The 17,436-nt window shown below is 54.9% G+C and overlaps 10 protein-coding genes across 10 annotated transcripts; 5 read left to right on the top strand and 5 right to left on the bottom strand.

The window, feature by feature from the left end:
* The first annotated feature begins 327 nt into the window (after nt 1–327).
* QBC33DRAFT_621572 (uncharacterized protein) lies at nt 328–2,449 on the top strand. The gene is made up of 5 exons (XM_060432812.1): nt 328–933; nt 990–1,046; nt 1,122–1,189; nt 1,272–1,624; nt 1,715–2,449. Exons 1-5 carry the CDS (start codon nt 741–743, stop codon nt 2,217–2,219), a joined length of 1,176 nt encoding a protein of 391 aa, XP_060281162.1. The 5' UTR covers nt 328–740; the 3' UTR covers nt 2,220–2,449.
* Nucleotides 2,443–4,917, top strand: QBC33DRAFT_476524 (CoA-transferase family III domain-containing protein). Its single transcript, XM_060425260.1, has 5 exons — nt 2,443–2,941; nt 3,011–3,219; nt 3,281–3,987; nt 4,059–4,141; nt 4,203–4,917. The coding sequence occupies exons 1-5, from the start codon at nt 2,643–2,645 to the stop codon at nt 4,639–4,641; spliced, it is 1,737 nt and encodes a 578-aa protein (XP_060281161.1). The 5' UTR covers nt 2,443–2,642; the 3' UTR covers nt 4,642–4,917.
* Nucleotides 4,918–5,010: 93 nt separating this feature from the next.
* On the top strand, nt 5,011–5,721 carry QBC33DRAFT_571933 (uncharacterized protein). Its single transcript, XM_060430634.1, has 2 exons — nt 5,011–5,355; nt 5,452–5,721. The coding sequence occupies exons 1-2, from the start codon at nt 5,157–5,159 to the stop codon at nt 5,556–5,558; spliced, it is 306 nt and encodes a 101-aa protein (XP_060281160.1). The 5' UTR covers nt 5,011–5,156; the 3' UTR covers nt 5,559–5,721.
* On the bottom strand, nt 5,630–8,426 carry QBC33DRAFT_545311 (uncharacterized protein). The gene is made up of 6 exons (XM_060428553.1): nt 7,877–8,426; nt 7,572–7,815; nt 7,127–7,511; nt 6,683–7,046; nt 6,341–6,594; nt 5,630–6,229 (listed from the first exon to the last, which is right to left on the bottom strand). The coding sequence occupies exons 1-6, from the start codon at nt 8,216–8,218 to the stop codon at nt 5,779–5,781; spliced, it is 2,040 nt and encodes a 679-aa protein (XP_060281159.1). The 5' UTR covers nt 8,219–8,426; the 3' UTR covers nt 5,630–5,778.
* Nucleotides 8,427–9,278: 852 nt separating this feature from the next.
* QBC33DRAFT_593707 (periplasmic binding protein-like II) lies at nt 9,279–10,285 on the top strand (the record flags this gene model as incomplete). Its single annotated transcript, XM_060431758.1, has 1 exon — nt 9,279–10,285. The coding sequence occupies one exon, from the start codon at nt 9,279–9,281 to the stop codon at nt 10,230–10,232; it is 954 nt and encodes a 317-aa protein (XP_060281158.1). The 3' UTR covers nt 10,233–10,285.
* Nucleotides 10,286–10,337: 52 nt separating this feature from the next.
* QBC33DRAFT_456243 (uncharacterized protein) lies at nt 10,338–10,838 on the bottom strand (the record flags this gene model as incomplete). The annotated part of the gene is made up of 1 exon (XM_060424803.1): nt 10,338–10,838. The coding sequence occupies one exon, from the start codon at nt 10,836–10,838 to the stop codon at nt 10,338–10,340; it is 501 nt and encodes a 166-aa protein (XP_060281157.1).
* A 149-nt stretch (nt 10,839–10,987) lies between these two features.
* On the bottom strand, nt 10,988–12,098 carry QBC33DRAFT_177849 (uncharacterized protein). Its single transcript, XM_060422412.1, has one exon. The coding sequence runs from the start codon at nt 11,968–11,970 to the stop codon at nt 11,185–11,187; it is 786 nt and encodes a 261-aa protein (XP_060281156.1). The 5' UTR covers nt 11,971–12,098; the 3' UTR covers nt 10,988–11,184.
* Nucleotides 12,099–12,979: 881 nt separating this feature from the next.
* QBC33DRAFT_621567 (uncharacterized protein) lies at nt 12,980–14,404 on the bottom strand (the record flags this gene model as incomplete). Its single annotated transcript, XM_060432811.1, has 4 exons — nt 12,980–13,763; nt 13,821–13,876; nt 13,963–14,006; nt 14,123–14,404. 4 exons carry the CDS (start codon nt 14,402–14,404, stop codon nt 13,342–13,344), a joined length of 804 nt encoding a protein of 267 aa, XP_060281155.1. The 3' UTR covers nt 12,980–13,341.
* Nucleotides 14,405–14,595: 191 nt separating this feature from the next.
* QBC33DRAFT_593705 (uncharacterized protein) lies at nt 14,596–15,478 on the top strand. The gene has a single exon (XM_060431757.1). It carries the CDS (start codon nt 14,876–14,878, stop codon nt 15,410–15,412), a length of 537 nt encoding a protein of 178 aa, XP_060281154.1. The 5' UTR covers nt 14,596–14,875; the 3' UTR covers nt 15,413–15,478.
* Nucleotides 15,479–15,601: 123 nt separating this feature from the next.
* Nucleotides 15,602–17,167, bottom strand: QBC33DRAFT_517157 (uncharacterized protein; the record flags this gene model as incomplete). The annotated part of the gene is made up of 2 exons (XM_060426173.1): nt 15,602–15,813; nt 15,898–17,167. 2 exons carry the CDS (start codon nt 17,165–17,167, stop codon nt 15,602–15,604), a joined length of 1,482 nt encoding a protein of 493 aa, XP_060281153.1.
* Between the last annotated feature and the right edge of the window lie 269 nt (nt 17,168–17,436).

Here is a 17,436-nt window from a genome sequence, read left to right as displayed (position 1 = left end):
GGGGGGCCAAAGAAGTTTCTTTCTCTGTTCTCCACTACCGTGTAAGAGAAGCCCGCGCCAAGAAACAGAAGGGGAAACGAGCGTGACAATCCCAATGCCCAGATCCCGGCTGGGGCTACGCTAACAAACGGCTCAACGGTCGTACCGCGTCTTGGTGCGAGTAGTCAGGGATACTCCGACGACGGTATTTCTCTTGTCCCCCGTTCCTGGTTCGCCCTTGACTAGCGCTCTCTCGCTTCGAAATAGTGCCTCCTGATTTGCGACAGAGAAGTGGGGTTTTGCGTCTTAACCCTGCTGGCCTAGCATTTGAACCCCCGGTCGAGGTAAGGAGGCAGGCCCAGACACACAAGAATCCGCAAGGACAGAGAGAAGACAGGGATACGAGAAAATCACACCACAGGAAATGGAATGAAGAGGGGAGGCAATGGCTGATCTCTCGTCTCGGAGGTTCAGGCTTCGTCCTCCGCCCCCAAACTAATAGCATGCCAGATCCCTTCAACTCTCACCATTGAATGTAACCCCGGGCATTCAGCTTCCAGGGGACTCGTACATATATATCAGGAATGAAAGCGAAATGTCGTTTTCTCTGGGGGCTCGAGTCGGTATAAGGAGTACCATCTTGTTTTCACTCCTTATGTGATTCTTCTATTCCTTTCTTCTTTGCCTGTCGTGTACACCTAATCACGAGTCAAGTCGCGATCGCGCAATCCAGAAGACATTCGTTGAGCCTGCCGCGAGAAATGGACGTCCCAGGGGGAGACGTCGGTGTCATGCCACCGCCTCCAGGCGTGACACCGGACTTTCATGGCTCCTCGCAACTCCAGCACACGCTTATTATCGTCTACTCCATCACCTTTGCCCTGGCCACCGTCGTGCTGACACTGCGTCTATATACCGGTCTGGTGCTCGTTGGAAAACTGGGACTCGATGCGTGCAAGTACTCCCTCTCGCCTTCGGCCTTGTTGCCGTTGATGCTGACCGAGCCGCAGTCTTGATCGTGCTGGCATGGGCCGTCTCGTTGGCTTTCTTTATAACCACGCTTCTGGGTATGCAATCCTTGACATTGGGGGCTAGTTATGTGCTCCCGTCTTGGATAATTAACGCTGACCTCTCCCCCTCAGTGATGCCATCTGGTTTCGGGAAGCATCTGTGGGATGTCACAGGGACACAGCTGCAAGGATATCTAAAGGTATGTGAGAACATGAGAACATGGCAGAGTTGCTTCCTGCGCATAGTTAGGGACCACCTGCTAATTCTAACCTTCTTCGCAGCTTCTCCTCGTCCTGGCAATCACGTATATCTGGCCGCCGACGCTGACCAAGCTCGCCATCCTCGTCCTCTACCACCGGATCGATCCCGGCCTGGCCTTCCGTATCTGCATCTACTTCGTCGCCTTTACCCTGATCGCCTCGACCGTCGTCTTCACCGTTCTCTTCTGCGGGCCATGCAACCCCCTGACCACTGGGAGTGGAATGTGCCTGAACAACATCGCCATCGCGCAGGCGGTCCTCAACATCGTCACCGACGGCTTTATCATCATTCTCCCGATCCCGACAATACGGAAGCTGCACATGCCATTTAAACAAAAGGTCACCGTTGCCGCCATCCTGGCCCTCGGATCAGGGTTAGTCCCCCCCTTTCCTTCCGTCCCCTCCACCCCCAAACAAACCCCAGTCAACCGACTCACCCTAACACTCCTACCCCCCCTCCCCAGCGTCGTCATCGCCTCATGTGTCCGCGTCGCCTACGTCCGCGCCATGCAGAACAACCCCGACGTCACGTGGACGCAGGCCTCGGCTGCGGTCTGGAGCTGCGTCGAGCTCAACATCGGCATCCTCTGCAACTGCCTGGCAATGCTGCGGCCGTTTGTGCGACGCCACATGGTCTGGCTCGCGAGCATCGTCGGTGGAGGCGGGAGCAGCGGGGGCGTCGGTTCGGCCGGGTACAGCAAGAAGGGGCTGTCGAGCGGGGGCGGGAATAAGTCGGCGTTTGGTAGTCCCTGGAGGGGGGACGCTGATGGGCATGGGTACCAGCTGCACAGTGTTGGGAGGACTAAGATGGTGCCGGGGGAGGAGGAGGGGGGGATGGGGGCCGGTAAGGGGATTGTTGTTGTTGATGAGTTCCATGTGCAGTACGGCAGTAAGAGGGAGAACAGCGATGGGTCTAGCACGGAGAACATCCTTGACGATGAGAGGCCGCAACCTCGCCGAGCCAGGTGAGAATGTCGAGGTGGTTGCAGCCCGAAGATGTCGTCGTTGCATATCTTATCTTCTTGTATATAGTTGTGCAAACAGAGTGACACATGGCCTGGCGCAATGTGGCACAATTGTATCGATACCGAGACTAGCGAACCAACATACTAGGCCACTTTTATATTTCTGGTCAACATACTATGTAAAATAATTACTTGAACGGCTGCATGGCGATCTGCAGCGAAGATCTGCCGCGACAACGATTGGCCAAACATTTGCCGGAACCCCTCACAGTGGACAGATAAATGCCCCTCGAAATCCCAGTACTCATCAATCCTCATTTTTATCCTCTCCATTGACTGGTAGACTAATTCGTGTTGTTCCCCCTGGTGTATGCCCTTCAATTGTAACCTCTGAGAGTTATTAGAAAGGTACAATTCTGTCTCCAAGATGCAACCCAACGACGAAACAGCCGGCACACCGGCTCTGGAATACTCGGTCCCCGTCCAGGCAAGGCAGCTCCTTCAAGATGGGATCGTAAGAAACCCTTTAGTTGTGCCGAACATCCCAAAAGAAGCAGAAGAGTACCTATCCCGCATTCAGTTCGAGGGTTCGGAATCGCCGTCCCTGCCCATCAACTGGCGGTTCGCGGAGAGTGTCTCAGCACTGAAGGGCCTGGAAGCCATCATGGTCTGCGCTCTACTCAAGCGCAAGCACGGAGTTGACGTAGGCGAGGTGGTAATCAATACGTGAGCACACTCGCTAAATATTCCTTACGCCGAGGTTCACAAAGCATTCGACTTACCCATCTTGGTTAGAGACCACGCGCAGCTCTTCTTCATGTCCGCGTTTCTCTGGACCATTGACCCGGATGGCGAAAAACTATCCGGAATGAGCCCGGACGACGTGGAGAAGGTGCTCAAATACTTTCCGAGTAACAACATCCACAGACATCAGGCGACCCCCTATCGAGCAGCTTGTACGAACATATACAAGACCAAGGACGATAAATACTTCCACCTCCACGGTGAGAGAACCCTCCCTCCCAACGACGACCCTCCCAACATCCAGCTGACAACCCCGCCCAGCAAGCATGAACCCCGACCCCACCCTCGAAAGCATCGGCCTCCCCCCCGACATGGACGCCGACACCCCCGAAGCAGCCATGCAGCCGTACATCGCCACCATATCCCAGCTCGACTCCGCGGACATGCAACGCCGCGCCGACACAGCCCGCCAGGCCGGCACCATCTGCTGGACCGCCGACGAGTTCCGCCGCAGCCCGCACGGCAGGGCGAACGCGCAGGTCGGCCTCTTCGAGATCCACGCCCACGACCAGCACAAACAACCGGCCTGCTGGTGGCCGTCGTCGCCGCAGACGGCGCCGGAAAGGCCGCTTGCCGGGCTGAAGGTCGTGGACCTGACGCGGGTCATCGCGGCGCCGGCGATCACGCGGGGGCTGGCGGAGTTGGGGGCGAGCGTGATGAGGGTTACGGCGGGGCATTTGGTGGATATGTCGGCGCTGCATTGTGATCTGAACTGGGGGAAGTGGAATTGCCATTTGGATTTGCGGGAGGAGGGGGATAGGGAGAGGTTGAGGGGTTTGATTGGGGAGGCGGATGTGGTTGTTAGTGGGTATCGGCCTTATGTGCTTGACAAGTGGGGGTTTGGGGAGGAGGACGTGCTAGAGATGTGTAAGGGGCGAGAGAGGGGGGTTGTGTATGTCCGAGAGAACTGCTACGGGTGGCAGGGGGAGTGGGCGGGGAGAAGTGGCTGGCAGCAGATCAGCGATGCTGTAAGTTGGCGTCTTGTCCCTGTTGCCTTGTCCCTAGTTCTAAATCGCTGACTTTTGTCGGGTTCACACAGTGCTGTGGCGTTTCGATGGAATATGGACGGGCGATGGGCAACGATGAGCCGGTAACACCTGTGTTTCCGAACTCGGACTACTGGTAAGTTCGCTAATTATTACATGCTCCGTCGAGCAGAGTGTCCGCAGCTAATATCCTCAAGCACTGGCATTCTAGGTCTGGCTGGGATAATCCAGGCGCTGCTGCTCAGAGCCGAAAAGGGGGGTTCATACACTGTCGACGTGGCACTGAACTACTATTCCCAGTGGCTTGTAAACTCATGCGGCGTCTACCCAGAGGCTGTCTGGAACGAGGTCTGGGGTCGGTATGGGAAACCAGTCTTCCGACACTACCATGCGATGGGCCACACTCTCCCACGCTTCGCGCGCATGCTCCAGTCGCAGCGCAAAGATGTGCTGTTCCGGGACGAGTTCTTCGAAGTACGAGACTGCAAGAACCGAGGGGTCAAGATCAGAGCTGTGAAGCCCATCTTGAAGTTTCCGGGGGGAGAAGTAACGCTGGGGTACAATGTCGGGACGAGACCAAATGGCGTGGATCAGCCGAGGTGGCCGGAAGACTTGATGACGGAGGTGGTAACTTGAAGTTGAGCGGACAAAGTGCTCCTTCTCAGTTATAGGACTAACTGTTTAATATTGTGCGGAATGCGTCGAAAGCGGTTCATTTTAGCTTTCCCATTCCTGGGAGTGGCAACCCTTGATTAATTAGTGGCCGCGTCTTGACGCCTGTTACCTAGAATTTTTGACGGCGATGACGGCAAGCGTTCGATGGGAAGAGAGTGACTTGTACGCCACACGACGACAGCATAAAGCAGGGATGATCAATCGTCACTCCTCGGCTAAAAAATTCAAGAAAACAAGAGACGAGACAGGTCTCTAATTCCTCCCGTCCCCCCTTGGTTAGGTGATCAGCTGGTAGCACAATGACGTCAGCGCTGCCATCATTAACCACCATGACAGTTGAGGCAAGCAGCCAACCTTAAAAGGCGATTTCATCAAACTTCCCCAAACCCCCGATCACAATCCCCAATAATCATACCCCAGAAAAGACCCACACACAGCTCACCAACACTGCCAAAAAACCATCTCAGCAAGCAACAATGACTCTCTCCGGCGCCATCACCGACTTCTTCAACGGCCTCTACGAGCTCTTCGCCTCCATGGCCAGCGTCGCATACCGCACCGTCCACTCCGTCTTCGCTGCCGTGTGGGGGCTGTTCAGCGGCATCGTCAATCTTATCACCGATGTCGTGGGCGGCAGCGTGGAGGTTGTGGGTGGCGTGGGCCGGTTCCTTATCAGTGAGTCTTTCCCCCACCCTGTCTTCCCCCTTTTCTCTTGTTCTGGACCGTTGCAGCACGTCTTTTGGATAGGGACTAATAGATCGGGTGTGCCAGGCAATATCGTCGTACTCGCCATTATCGGAGCAGGTGGGTTTGCCTATGTGCGGTATCGGGACCAGCAGGGGCGGCCGGTGAGGGTTGGGAACAAGAAGGCGAATTGAATGAAGGACGTATGAGAGGCGTTTTGGATAAGATGGGGGTTGTGAGATACCATTTAGCTTGAAGAGATTCAATCTGGGGTCGGTGTAATTACACAACAGACAGGCCATCACTGTCGCTATCACTTATCACCTCATGTTAACGTGTGAGAGGCATTACCCAAGATCACCGTCTCTGCGTTCCAGTTGCCTTGAACATTGCCATCGCTGTTCGTATCCCACATCAGTGTTCGCAAAACGAATACGTCACGTTCTGCCACTCGTGCTCCGATACCTGATGGAAACTGCTCCTCTCGTCCATCAACTCAAGCCTGTGCTGCCTCGCCTCCTCAACGCTCATCAACCCCTCGGGCATGACGCCCTGCTCACGCACCATTTCCAACAGCTCCGGAGGGAGGCGACTGTCCACCTCATCCGCAGAAGTTGCGTCTCCGGGGAAATTCTTATCAAGCCCCTTCTCCAACAGCAGCTTGAAGACCTCAGGCGGGACATCGCCCCGAGAGGCCGTGGCGTCGGCGCCAAAGACGGCCTCGGCCCACCAGTCCAGCTGCTGCGGCGGCACGTTGGCCGTGGATACGATGCGCTGGTGCGGGTCCACCAGCCAGAGAGCGATGAACCGCCTGTGACCCGGTTTCGTCGCGTCTTTGAGGCTGAACGGGGAGACGCGGTGTTGACTTGCCGGGGTGGTTATGTGGATCAGCTTCAGTGCTCTCTTCGATGGGACACGACGATTGGAAAGGAGGGGGGGGTGTTGGTGGGTGCTGGTCTGGTAATTACAAACTTACAACACGTTGGGGAACGCTAGCAGGCGACCCTGTTTCGTCTCGACGCTGCCGTAGTTCTGGAGACAAGCGTCTGCGCCGCACAATGCGGTGCCGTACACTCGCTCAAGATAGTTGTACGAGTCCTGGCCGGCCGTGATTTCGTCCTGATACAACGACGTCTGCATCCGGAACGAGAGATGACTCGGCGTCACGTTCTCGCTGCTGACGTAGTACAGAGCTGTCGCGCAGATTCTCTCGTTCATTTGTCCCTCGATCTGGAATCGAGTTAGGGGCAGTTTCAGTCGCACGAGTCAACAAGTCGATTACCGACCGCGGAGGAAGAAAAAAAAAAAAAACACATACATGCCAGCCTCCCACTGGGAAGTCGGGCTTCTCGGGGGTCAGTTCGATGCTGGCCATCTTAACAATGACCTGCAACCCCAGCTCCTTGAACTTCTCTCGAATGCTCTCCTCGCACGAGTAGTCAACCTCGGGCGGGCCATCGGTCTCAGGCATCACCATATCGCGTACTTTTGCCCATTTCGCGTCTTCCAAGGCAGCGGCATAAGTTTCCTCCATGCTCTCCATAGTTTCGTCATCTTCGTCGGCTTCTGCGTCGTACCTCGCCCGTTCCTGGATGTCAAAGATTTCGTCCTCGGTGAGCTTAGGGTTGTGTTCTGCAAACACCTCGGGATCAAAGGCTTCCCACAGCTCCTCGTCCTCGTCACTTTTTGGGCATGGTTAGCTAGTTAATTAAGATCACGGTTACGAAAGGAAAGGCAATCATTCCGGAACGACACGACGTACTCGCAACGGTCGGGCTTGCCGAAGCGTGACTCTCTCCGTCCCACGCCGACCTTATTATACTTTCGGTACTCAGAAAGACATTGATCCCACGCGGGAATGGCCGTGTCGATGAGCGTCTCGATTGTTCGATAAATGCCTGGATATTTCGCGGGATGCAGGTTGTTAACGTAGCTCGTGAACCTGACGGTGCCGTCGTCTTGGAACGCTAGATTTGCCGGAAGCCACTGGTACTTGTTGGACCAGTACTGGGGAGGCACATAGGACCCGCCCCCGTAGCCACGCTCCGTTGGCGTTTCGGTTTGCGGGACGATCTCGCCTTTGCCGGTCCATTTGTCGATAGCGTTGGAGACCCCCACCACTTCTTCCTCGATGAACTTCGACCGGCCTTATTTAATTACACAGTGGTAAGCCTCGAGTCAGACGGGTTCCCTGTGGATGAACTTACCGAAGACAAACGGATACATGGACGGATGAACCAAGTCTTGAACCATGTCTCCACTCCTTGGATGCCAGTCAACGTTCGAGGCCTGATCTGCCCGAAGCTTGTCGAATGCAGCATTCAGCCCCTTCTGTAATTCCGGAGACACAAGTGTGTCGGATTTGACGATGGTATTGCCGTCCGAGTCGAGCGTGGGGATCAGGCCGGTCTTCTTGAAATGCGCCGCCTTGCACCTCAGCTCACCGATACACTTCACACATAATTAGTACTTAGTTGAAAGAATGATGCAGAAAAGAGAAGGGCAAACATGCAAAGTCAAACACGTCCTCCTCCACGATCCTCACACGACGCGGCATGGGGATCTTCCTCATGGTTTTGCCCTCGGTGATCTGCGCGTACAGATCGTCCTCGGGCTGCTCCATTGCCTCGCTCCGCCATTTGCTGACGATCTCTTCGTCAAACACCTTCTCTTGCCAGTTGGGCTTGTCCGTCAGGCGGTCCATCAGGATCATCATGGCGACTTCGCGGACCGGCAGCATCTCCGACGTGGTGCCACAGCAGTCGTGGTGTGCGCCGATGGGGTATATCGGTTTGTCTCTTTCCTGGGGGTAGTACCGCAGATCGATCTTGACGCCGGGGTATAAACCTGCCATTGTCGCTTGGGTTTGTGGTTTTGAGGGGGTGCCGACGGACGAAGACGTGGTGAGTTTGAACGAACAGGTTTTCTGCGGTGATCTTTCTCAGAAGTGAGAGATGCAAACGATTGAGCATAACAGCTGGAGATACTCTCTTTTTAATGATGCTTGAGACTCCAGGCAGCACTGGGTTGCCTGGAATTGGGAAGAAGCGCGTTGCATCGCGTCGAACTAGCTGTTGCTTGCCAAGCAGCGATTTACGGACCGAGTTCCTATCCCTGTTGGTGGCTTGCATATGGTGAGTCACAAAAATACTTGCAGGGTAACAAACCCTCTACTGCGTAGGATCTGAATGAAAGTTCAACATTCAACGCCAGGCCGACTTCAAAGCATGATACTCGTGTTTTCCACGGTTCGTGATATCCCATCTTCATTGGTGGTTCCGATCAAGTCTAAGAGAAAGCTCTCTGAACTTTGGCTGAAGTTGTAGCTTCCGGGCCTGAAACGAGAAGTAAATGCAAGACGATCGAAGCGCAAAGTCCCGTGTAGAGAGACGTGGTTCTCCTCGCTACATTGCTATGGAAAATGGCTAGATTGGAGTGTGAAGCTGGCTATTGGAAAGTGCAGCTCTTGATCACGCAATGGATGTTGATCGTTACCTGACTTTGTTCTGCACATCGGACAGCTAATCACTTCTAATATGGCTATTTAAGTTTCCGCATCTTACGATGTTCATATCGCGGTTGGCTACCTCTTTCAATTACCTCAAACCCATACTTAGACAAGTGCCAAGTGTTAAAACCCAGCCAAGTGCCAAGTGTTAATCTGGCAAAATGAAGAGGAATAAGGTTGATTTTAATTAGGAGGGAAAAAGGCTTAATCAGGGAACTAAATATACATTAACCGGGTAAAGAATGTGTGGCGGGTCGGGCTATTAAATACCTTTTGTGTCGCCGTTGATCCCCGGTATCCTTCCTCAATTCAAGCAGACGACTTCGACAAGGTTGCTCTTTGCTTTGCTTCAAGATATCTACCGCTGTGATTTTTTAGCAACTTCATCAGGCGGCCTGCAGCAAACATGACTCGACTACTCCCCGTCCTCGGCCTGGTAGGCTGGTTCATTCTCCCGAACCACCTCGTTCCGGCCCTCAAGATTGCCAGCGATGTCGGTACGATCGAGCACACTCCGGGACGAATCGCCATCGAAGACTACTACGAAGGGGATGCTCAGATTGTCGGCGGTGGTATCACGGCCTTGGTTAGCGACTCGAGCGTCGATCTGGGGACGAATGCCGAAATCCCGTCTCTCCGGACCTACGCCACGCATAAGAACCTGCGAATAATCTACACCATGACGGAAACCTACTACCGCATTGTCGCCAACGCATCTGTAGTCCCTTCCCTCGAGGACCTGAGGGGGAAAAGAATCGGCACACTACCGGGCAGCACCGCGGCGTATTTCGTGGAGAAATATCTTGCCACCGTCGGCCTGGAGTCCACCGATTACACCCTCGCTTCCGGATCCCCATGTTCGGCTGCCCCCTGCGGGCGCGGCACTCTCCCGTACCAGCTTGCCACCGGCGTCATCGACGCTGTCGCGATCTGGGAACCGACTCCGGAGCTGGCAGTCCAGGCTCTCGGTCCCGACGCCATCGTGTTCCAGGATCGATCGGTTTATCGAGAGCTGGTCAATCTTCACAGCACGGTTGAGAAGCTCGCTGACCCGGTTTCAAGGAGCGAGATTGTCGACTTTGTGCGGGCCCTCAATAAGGCGGAGGAGGTTTTCAGGACCAAGCCCGAGACCGTCTGGGACCGGGTTGCGTCTGCTCTTGGTGTCAATGCTTCTGTCATCGAAGCCGTCTTTCCTATTCACGCCTGGAGGGGCACACTGGCACCGGACTTGCTGGATGTGCTGGTGACCGAAGACCCGTGGGTTGCCAAGGCGAATAATCGGGCTGCACTGTCGGTAGAGGATCTGGCAGATCTGATTGACTCGAGTGTCTTGGATGAGGTTCTTCGAATGGAAGACTGAGCATGGGAGTTATGTAGATATGACTAGGCACTTCAATGCCCGATGGGCGCAGAAGGGGGATAATGAACAATTCGAGACCTTGTCGCATCCAAGCATGCCATCTTATCACTCAATCTTCTCACCCAGTCGTGCATGCCGCACCCCAACCCCAAGAACGATCAGAACCCTCACCAGAACCATTGGCGCAGTGGTGACCAACACAACCCAATCCTCCACCGTCCACTCCGACAACGTCGCCCAGGACCCCCACCCCCCAACAGCCTGCGCGGCGCTGTGGCAATATGCCGCGTCGCTCAGCAGCATCCCCGCGCACAGGAGCTGCCACAGGCGCAGGTCGTCGAACGCGCGGAGCACGACGGCCTCGACGAAGGCGAAGTACAGCCACGCCCCGCCGAGCTCCGTGTACAGGAAGGTGGTGTTGTCGGCGAAGGCCGTGGAGTGCCGCGTCATCGTTGAGAGGTACTGGCCCGGCGTGCGGAAGGCGAGGATTGCGCCCGAGGTGGCGAAGAGGGGCTCCAGGGTGGTTAGGATGAGGCGGTATGTGAAGGGGATTGACGCCGTGGCCGAGACAGCGCCGGTCGTCTCCGCGGATTGGGCTCCTCCCATGACGGCGTAGTTGTTTATGTAACGGGGATAAAAGTTTGACGAACGATGATTATTCTGACGATTGGGAGAGTTGTGAATGACGGCCAACCTGGGAGGGAGTCTCTTGTGAGTCTTGTGAGGGATGAGATTGATAGCTAAAACGCTTTAATATAGAGCGCCTCCATACCGACCCCCCCATTTACCCATCCCGACCCCGCCTCTCCACTTTTTTGCCGGTACCGGCAGGGGGTTAGGGTTTGGTATGGAAGGAAATTCAAAGGCACCGATGCCATTGATATTGCCGTCGCCATTGATATTGTTGTTGCTGTCGCCGATGAGGATACGTTGCCCATACTCACTATCTATATTATATGACGTCTCGTCTGTTCAATATAACGTCCACGATGTCATCCACTATCTCACAGCCCTCCACTAGACCATGCATTGAAGTCCTTAACTCTTCACCTCCATGCTCCAGTAGCAGCCTCTCAACATGCAGTCCACCTTCAACATATTCGGAAGCGCAGTGCTGTAAATATCTTCGACAGAGGTACAGTGGGCTAGCGCCATGTAAAGAGTTGATATGGCTCAGCGGATTTCTTGTAGAGAACGCAGTGCCGCCAACAGGCCCTGTGCTATTGACTTTCGCTCCTGCAGCGAGTAGCATCCTAGTAGCGTTAACGTCTCCCCTTGCTGCTGCAATTTGCAGAGGCGTCACCTGGTACTCTGGCGGTTCTAAACTTGCCCCGCACGCGATTGTTTTAGCGACGTCGCATACTGACGGCTGACAGTTAACCGAACAAGGGGACCAGCGGCTTGCATGGGCGAGCAAGACCGAGAGCAGAATCCCCGGTGTTTGCCGCACAAACGATGCAGACCAATTCTCAAGGAGGAATGCAAATAACTCTCCACAACTGGGCAGGTCGGTCACGGCTCCGAACACAGCTGCCCACTCTGGTAACGTGCCTTCAAACGCGTACTGGACCATGCCCTCTGAATGCACATAACTTAAGTCTCTGAACGGAGAGAAGGCCGTGGTCCAGGACATTCGTGTGAGAAGCAAATTGTCATGCATAGTCGAAGCTGACTCCGTATTGGAGATGGACAGGAGGGCCGAACTCAATTCCCATAGCCGCATTTCCAGGAAACACATCAACGCATAAGCTTTCTGGGTCGTCGGGGTTGGCTGGAAGTGCGGGTCTAGCTCGGATAACCAGAAGCGCGAAAGGTGTCCTTCGACTATGCGATCGGTTATGGGGTAAAATGCACTTTCCAGTGACCTCTGCACAACCCTCCAGTGTGAGGCAGTTGGCGTGAAAAATGTGGATGCCAGCTGGACAAGCTCGGGGATTTCTGCTATTTCACCACCCCAATGCGCAATCGACGCAAATGCCGCTAAAATCGTGTGGTCACTGAGGTTGCAAGGGCGTCGCCCGTGGCCATCGGAGTCGGAATTTACCTCTAATGCATGGCGCTAGACGGTTCCAAAGAAGGAAGACCGCTCCTGAGGCGAAAAGGCGGCGGCTGAGCTTGTCCTGATGCGAGGAGAGCTGAGGAACTCGGCGACGGTGTAATGGGCTAAAGAGATAAATCCGATGTTGTGCTCGGTATGTCCTTGTCCTTCGCATGGACATCCCAGCATCCATATATAGTCACCTGGGTTCGATTTATCGACAACTCGTACCAAACAGCCCAAAAGATCCAGAAGCCATTCGAAGACTCAGAGGTGTCTGGCTTTCTCCATGGCCGGTGTGAGTAGCGAATACGATAACACAAAAAGGCATCTCGTTCGTCTCCAGCAACTCGCTGTTGTACGTGATCCAAGTCAATGCATCCGCAACAAGTTGGCTGTCCTCAGGAGACTCGTCAAGAATAAGCTGGAATATTCTCTCATATGTTGTGTAGAGGTCCTGGGGCAGATTTTGAAGGGTCTCTCGTAGGAATTTCTCGTCTTTCCATCATAGGCGCCGAATAGTGTCGATCTGGCAGACAGCCCATCGGAACCTAATTATGATGCCCTTGCCAGCATATACCTTACCAGTGATGAAGAACGAAACTAAGATGGAAAACCTCGAGGACCCACATTCCCTGCGACTTTGAGGACAAGACATCACAGGCGTGATAGAGAAATTCGTCGCTGAGGTGACAAAAAGTGGTGAACCGTCGCCGCCCGATATCTCCCTCGACATACTTGCGTATGTCCTCCTCAACGAATGGATTAGACAAAGACAGGGGTCGGGATATCTCAGCCATAATTGCCGTGATGTCGGGGTAAATTCTGCTGGTTGGCAACAGCGTATCTTTGCGAAACGGAAGTCCGTTGCGAGACCCTGAACCACAGATAGCAGACTTTCTTTTGCCATGCTCTCATCCATGGCGTCTAAAACCACGAAGATGGCATGGTATGGCTCCACGCACGTCTCCAGTGCTGATACCAGGTGCGAAAGGTTTGGCTGGCAATTCTCGCGATAGAGCTGAGCAAACACACTCGGGATAACATCTGATTGTCGACACAGTTGATTAATTACCCAGCGAAGGAAATGCGGTGCCTCGTCGTGATGTCGTGTGTGATGACAGTAGTAATAGATACATGCGACAGACAGACTTTGGCGCTGACGGCGCTGACTTGTGGCAGCAAACCAGGAGAGGGGGCTGTTCTGGGTGACCTGGCTCCAGTTATGGGGGCCACGTCGAACTGCCCACATGCCCGCATTGAAAGGAGTTGCGAATATATATAAGGCGCAAGAACTGTCTTGCCAGAGCCCGGAATTCCGTGAATCCAGAGGCACCGGGGATGCTGGCTGCGCAAGTCTATCCATTGGTTCCAGTCTGGGTGCCGAAGAACCCAGCTTCCAGTGCCCTCTTGATACTGGCTAGAAGCCCGGTTACGAAGATCGGAAGGATTTACTGAACATAACCAACTCAGGAAAGACATGCGCTCCGAATCTGTACATGATATTAGCAAGTGCTGAGAACCTCGCATCGGAACTCGTCAGTCCTTACCTGTCAACATTTGACAAACCTTAGCCACTTCAGTCTTCAAAGCCTTAACATCTCGCCTAGATATCAACGTGATAAATAATTATCCCTTATCCCTTATAGACTCGGAGAATAAAGGGCTGGGGCACAGCTAATTCACACTTACGATATATCGCCGCAAATGATGAGAGACATGGTTGCTTTGTGCCGCTGCACATCATCAAGTGTAGACATGACAGTATTTCTCTTCAACGGCCAGGCCAGACGTGCGGCTATTGCCTTCGACCGCTGTTTCATAGTAAGGCGTCGTCTTCCGGAGCCGGGACGAGGTTCTCGAGTTGTTTGAGGCATTCGAGACAGCCTGAGATGGGCCCATCTGCAGCATCCAGGCCTCCCAGCTCAGCATCTTCGAAATCCGGGTCATGGTCGAGGAGAAACCAGAGATTTTCGACGATGCCTTGAAGGGACGTTGTCTCGATCAGCACCTTTCGGAGGTCCTTCCGTGCGTCTTTGACATTCTCGATGTAGAACTTGCAGTACCCGGCCAACTTGGCTGTGAGCTCGACGATGGCAATGACGCTTGCCGCTAGGCCTACGACCTCGGCCATGGGCTGTTGTGCAGCGCGTACAGGTACTCTCTGTTGCGGATGTGTCAAGATTTGGGGAATGCCGTTCAGTGCGGGGCATTGCAGCCTAATTATTTCGAACATTCCACTCGGTCGGAAATCGGGCATTTCATCATGGCAGCTGTGGAGCTGTGCAGCTTTAGCCACTCTCCCCCTGCAGGCAGTGTGGCAGTCTGCCTTCTTATTCTGAATTTCGAGCCCGAGGCGGGTCAACCTTCTTCGAGGCTGCAAGTTCTTGTCAAAAAGCGTCAAGAGCCGTGGACCCTCTCCTCCGGAATGGTTGTTGAGCCCCATGAAGCTGGTGCCAAAGAGCCACAGTCTTCGACTGCCTTCCTGAAGATGTTTGACAGGCCTCATGCCTCCCAGCTTCGAAAAGATAATGGGGTCGAACCTTGAACGAACGACATTGATGATTCTTGTTTCGAGTTTACCAGAAGCGGCAGAGCTGCTGGGATGTATGAGACCGATAAAACCGCCTACACTGCACTACGTGACTACCAAGAAAAGATTGTTCCTCAAATTCTCGCAGCGGTCAATCTGGATATCACGCCTCCCGAAGTGGAAGGCCACGTCAAGCCGAGTGCCCTTTACCAAATCAAGAGAATCTTGCTCGAATACCTTGAGGGATTCGGCCTAGCAACACTAGAAAAACGCGCCCCTCAGTCGTCGTGGCAAGATATAGTTGATCAGGCTGTAAATATCGTCCACGTCCTCAGCGACAACCGCATCCTAAACGCCGACGTACGACCTGACAACTTCGTCATTGTGCCCTGCGGAGAGAAGAGATATCGAGTCTTCATTTTTGATTTGGCACAGTGTAGGCTAGGCAGAGAAGATGAGTCGGACATGGATTGCGGCCGCGCGAAATGGACACAAGATGAGGAAGGGGCTATTGGGTTTGTCATGAAGCGTAGGCTGGGGAAGCTTGGGTTCGAACTCGTCGTCAACCATTCACAGAGATATCTTGAGTTCGCTGAGCGGGAAGAGTGAATGGCATTCTGGATCCTACGGGATCATGGAAGCAGACTCTGGTCCGACTCGCTTTCTATTTTGTCCCCAAACTGGTTACAAATTACCTTCCTTTGTCTAATAGCTCCTATTACTTATTACAGAGTGCCCCATGACAGACATGGCAACTTTGCACCTCTACTTCGCTCATCATGGCGATCACAATGCTTCTCACATGGCTGCGTCGCGACCGATGCTGGTCCGAGCAACCGCCAGTGTCCCCTTTTCCTCCGGCGAGAGGCCCACAATGTGCTCTTCGCCCTTCTCAACGTCACTGCCCGCATCCTTTGCGTTCTCCTGCCTGGTCAGCCCGTCTGAAGAGTCATCGCTTTCCACTGGGACATGGTCCCGGACAGCGAGCCACGTGGGGAAGGCAGCCAGGCCTATCAGCAATGTTAGCTAAGTCTCCAAGATCTGGATCTGCCCCATCGGGTAGAGCGGTTTGAGAGCATCGAGGGAAGACCTACCGAGCAGGATGGTGTTGATGGCCAGTGGCACCCGTCCACCCTTCCACTTCCTCGTGTTAAGTCCAAACGACACCGCCTGGGCAAAGCTCTCCTGGCCGCGCAGGATGCCCGAGAAACGCGCCAATTCCGCAATGTTGTCGGTCATGGAGGCGACGAAATAGTACAGCCAATTCTGCAGGGACTGGCGCGCCATGTCCCACAGCAGGAGCACAAAGAAGCCCTCGACGAAGCCCTTGTCCTCCCAGTCGTAGGCAGGCGGATTGGCCGTGTACTTCTCCTGGATGACCCAGCCATACACCCACGCCACGATGTGCCAGACGACCACGTACCAGAACCCGATGTCGATGCGGCGCTTCACGGAAAAGCCCTTGTAGTCGAGCAGCGAGCTCATCAGCTGCGAGGCTAACAGCGTACCGAAGTTGCCTGCGAAGCCGATGAGGGCGCGCGCGCGGACGCCAAAGTAGTAGGTCTGGAAGTTGCCGCTGTACTGGTTGAAGTAGGCAGCCCAGAATATGGGGAGCAGCAGGAGAATATCCCTCCGCTTACTGGCCGTCCAGAGCGCGCCAAACTCGGCCTTGAACGACTTCTCGGCGCGGATGATAACCTTGCTGCCGTCGCCACGCTGGACCTTCTCGGGAGCCGAGAGGGCAAGCGCAAGCGGGGCGGCGACGCACTGCAGGGCGATGAAGACGAGGTACGTCTGGTACCCGACCTTGCCCTTGGCCTTGGCGGCGGCGTCGTGGTTGAGCGCCAGCACGACGGCGCCGCCGACCAGGGGCCCGCCCGTGCGGAACCACAGCCAGATGTTCATGTACCGCCCCCTCTTGGCCGGCTCCGGGTACCCCAGCGCGATGGCGCCCTCGCTCGCCCAGAAGAGGCCCGCGCTGAAGCCGCAGGTCACGGCGCCCACGAGGACGAGCCACACGGTGCCGAAGCGGTTGTTGGCGTACAGGCCCGCGCTGTAGATGGGGTAGCCCACGGCGCCCAGGCACAGTGTCCAGTTGAGCCCGATGCGGTTGGCGATGGGCCCGCCGAAGAGGCAGAGGAAGCCCATGATGCCGAATACCAGCGCGTTGGCGGCGTTGACGAGGTACGGCTCCTGCGCGCCGCCCGCGCCGAGGGCGTTCATGGCGTTCCAGAGTCCCGGGGCGATGAAGCCCACGCCGCCGATGACGAAGGCGTTCCAGAGGGTTGTGTGGTACCATGTCCGGTGCGCCACGCGGGGCTTAGATGTGGCCGTAGCCGTGGCGGGGCCGGTGGTGTCTGCCATTTTGACCGGCCGTGATTAGTGTATTGGTTCCGGAGTTGGGTAAAGATGGGACGAACTCTGCTTTGATGGGAATGCATTACTATCTATATAAGCACAGGTTGGCTGCCATAGGTTCCTCGGATTCCCGTCCGGCCATTGAAAAAATCTTCAAACTCCAAAACCTGGCATTCAATGCCGATGTTTTCGGTACTCTCATACACTGCTACAATGGCGACATCAACGATTGCGGGTCCCGAGCCCCCGTCAATTCGCCGAGCCAACGGAACGCC

This window comes from Phialemonium atrogriseum (genome assembly GCF_030411735.1).
Source record: "Phialemonium atrogriseum strain 8032-3 unplaced genomic scaffold QBC33scaffold_21, whole genome shotgun sequence".
NCBI lineage: Eukaryota > Fungi > Ascomycota > Sordariomycetes > Cephalothecales > Cephalothecaceae > Phialemonium > Phialemonium atrogriseum.
Note: the sequence above shows the minus strand (reverse complement) of the source record. Positions and strands in the feature narration are given on the sequence as shown.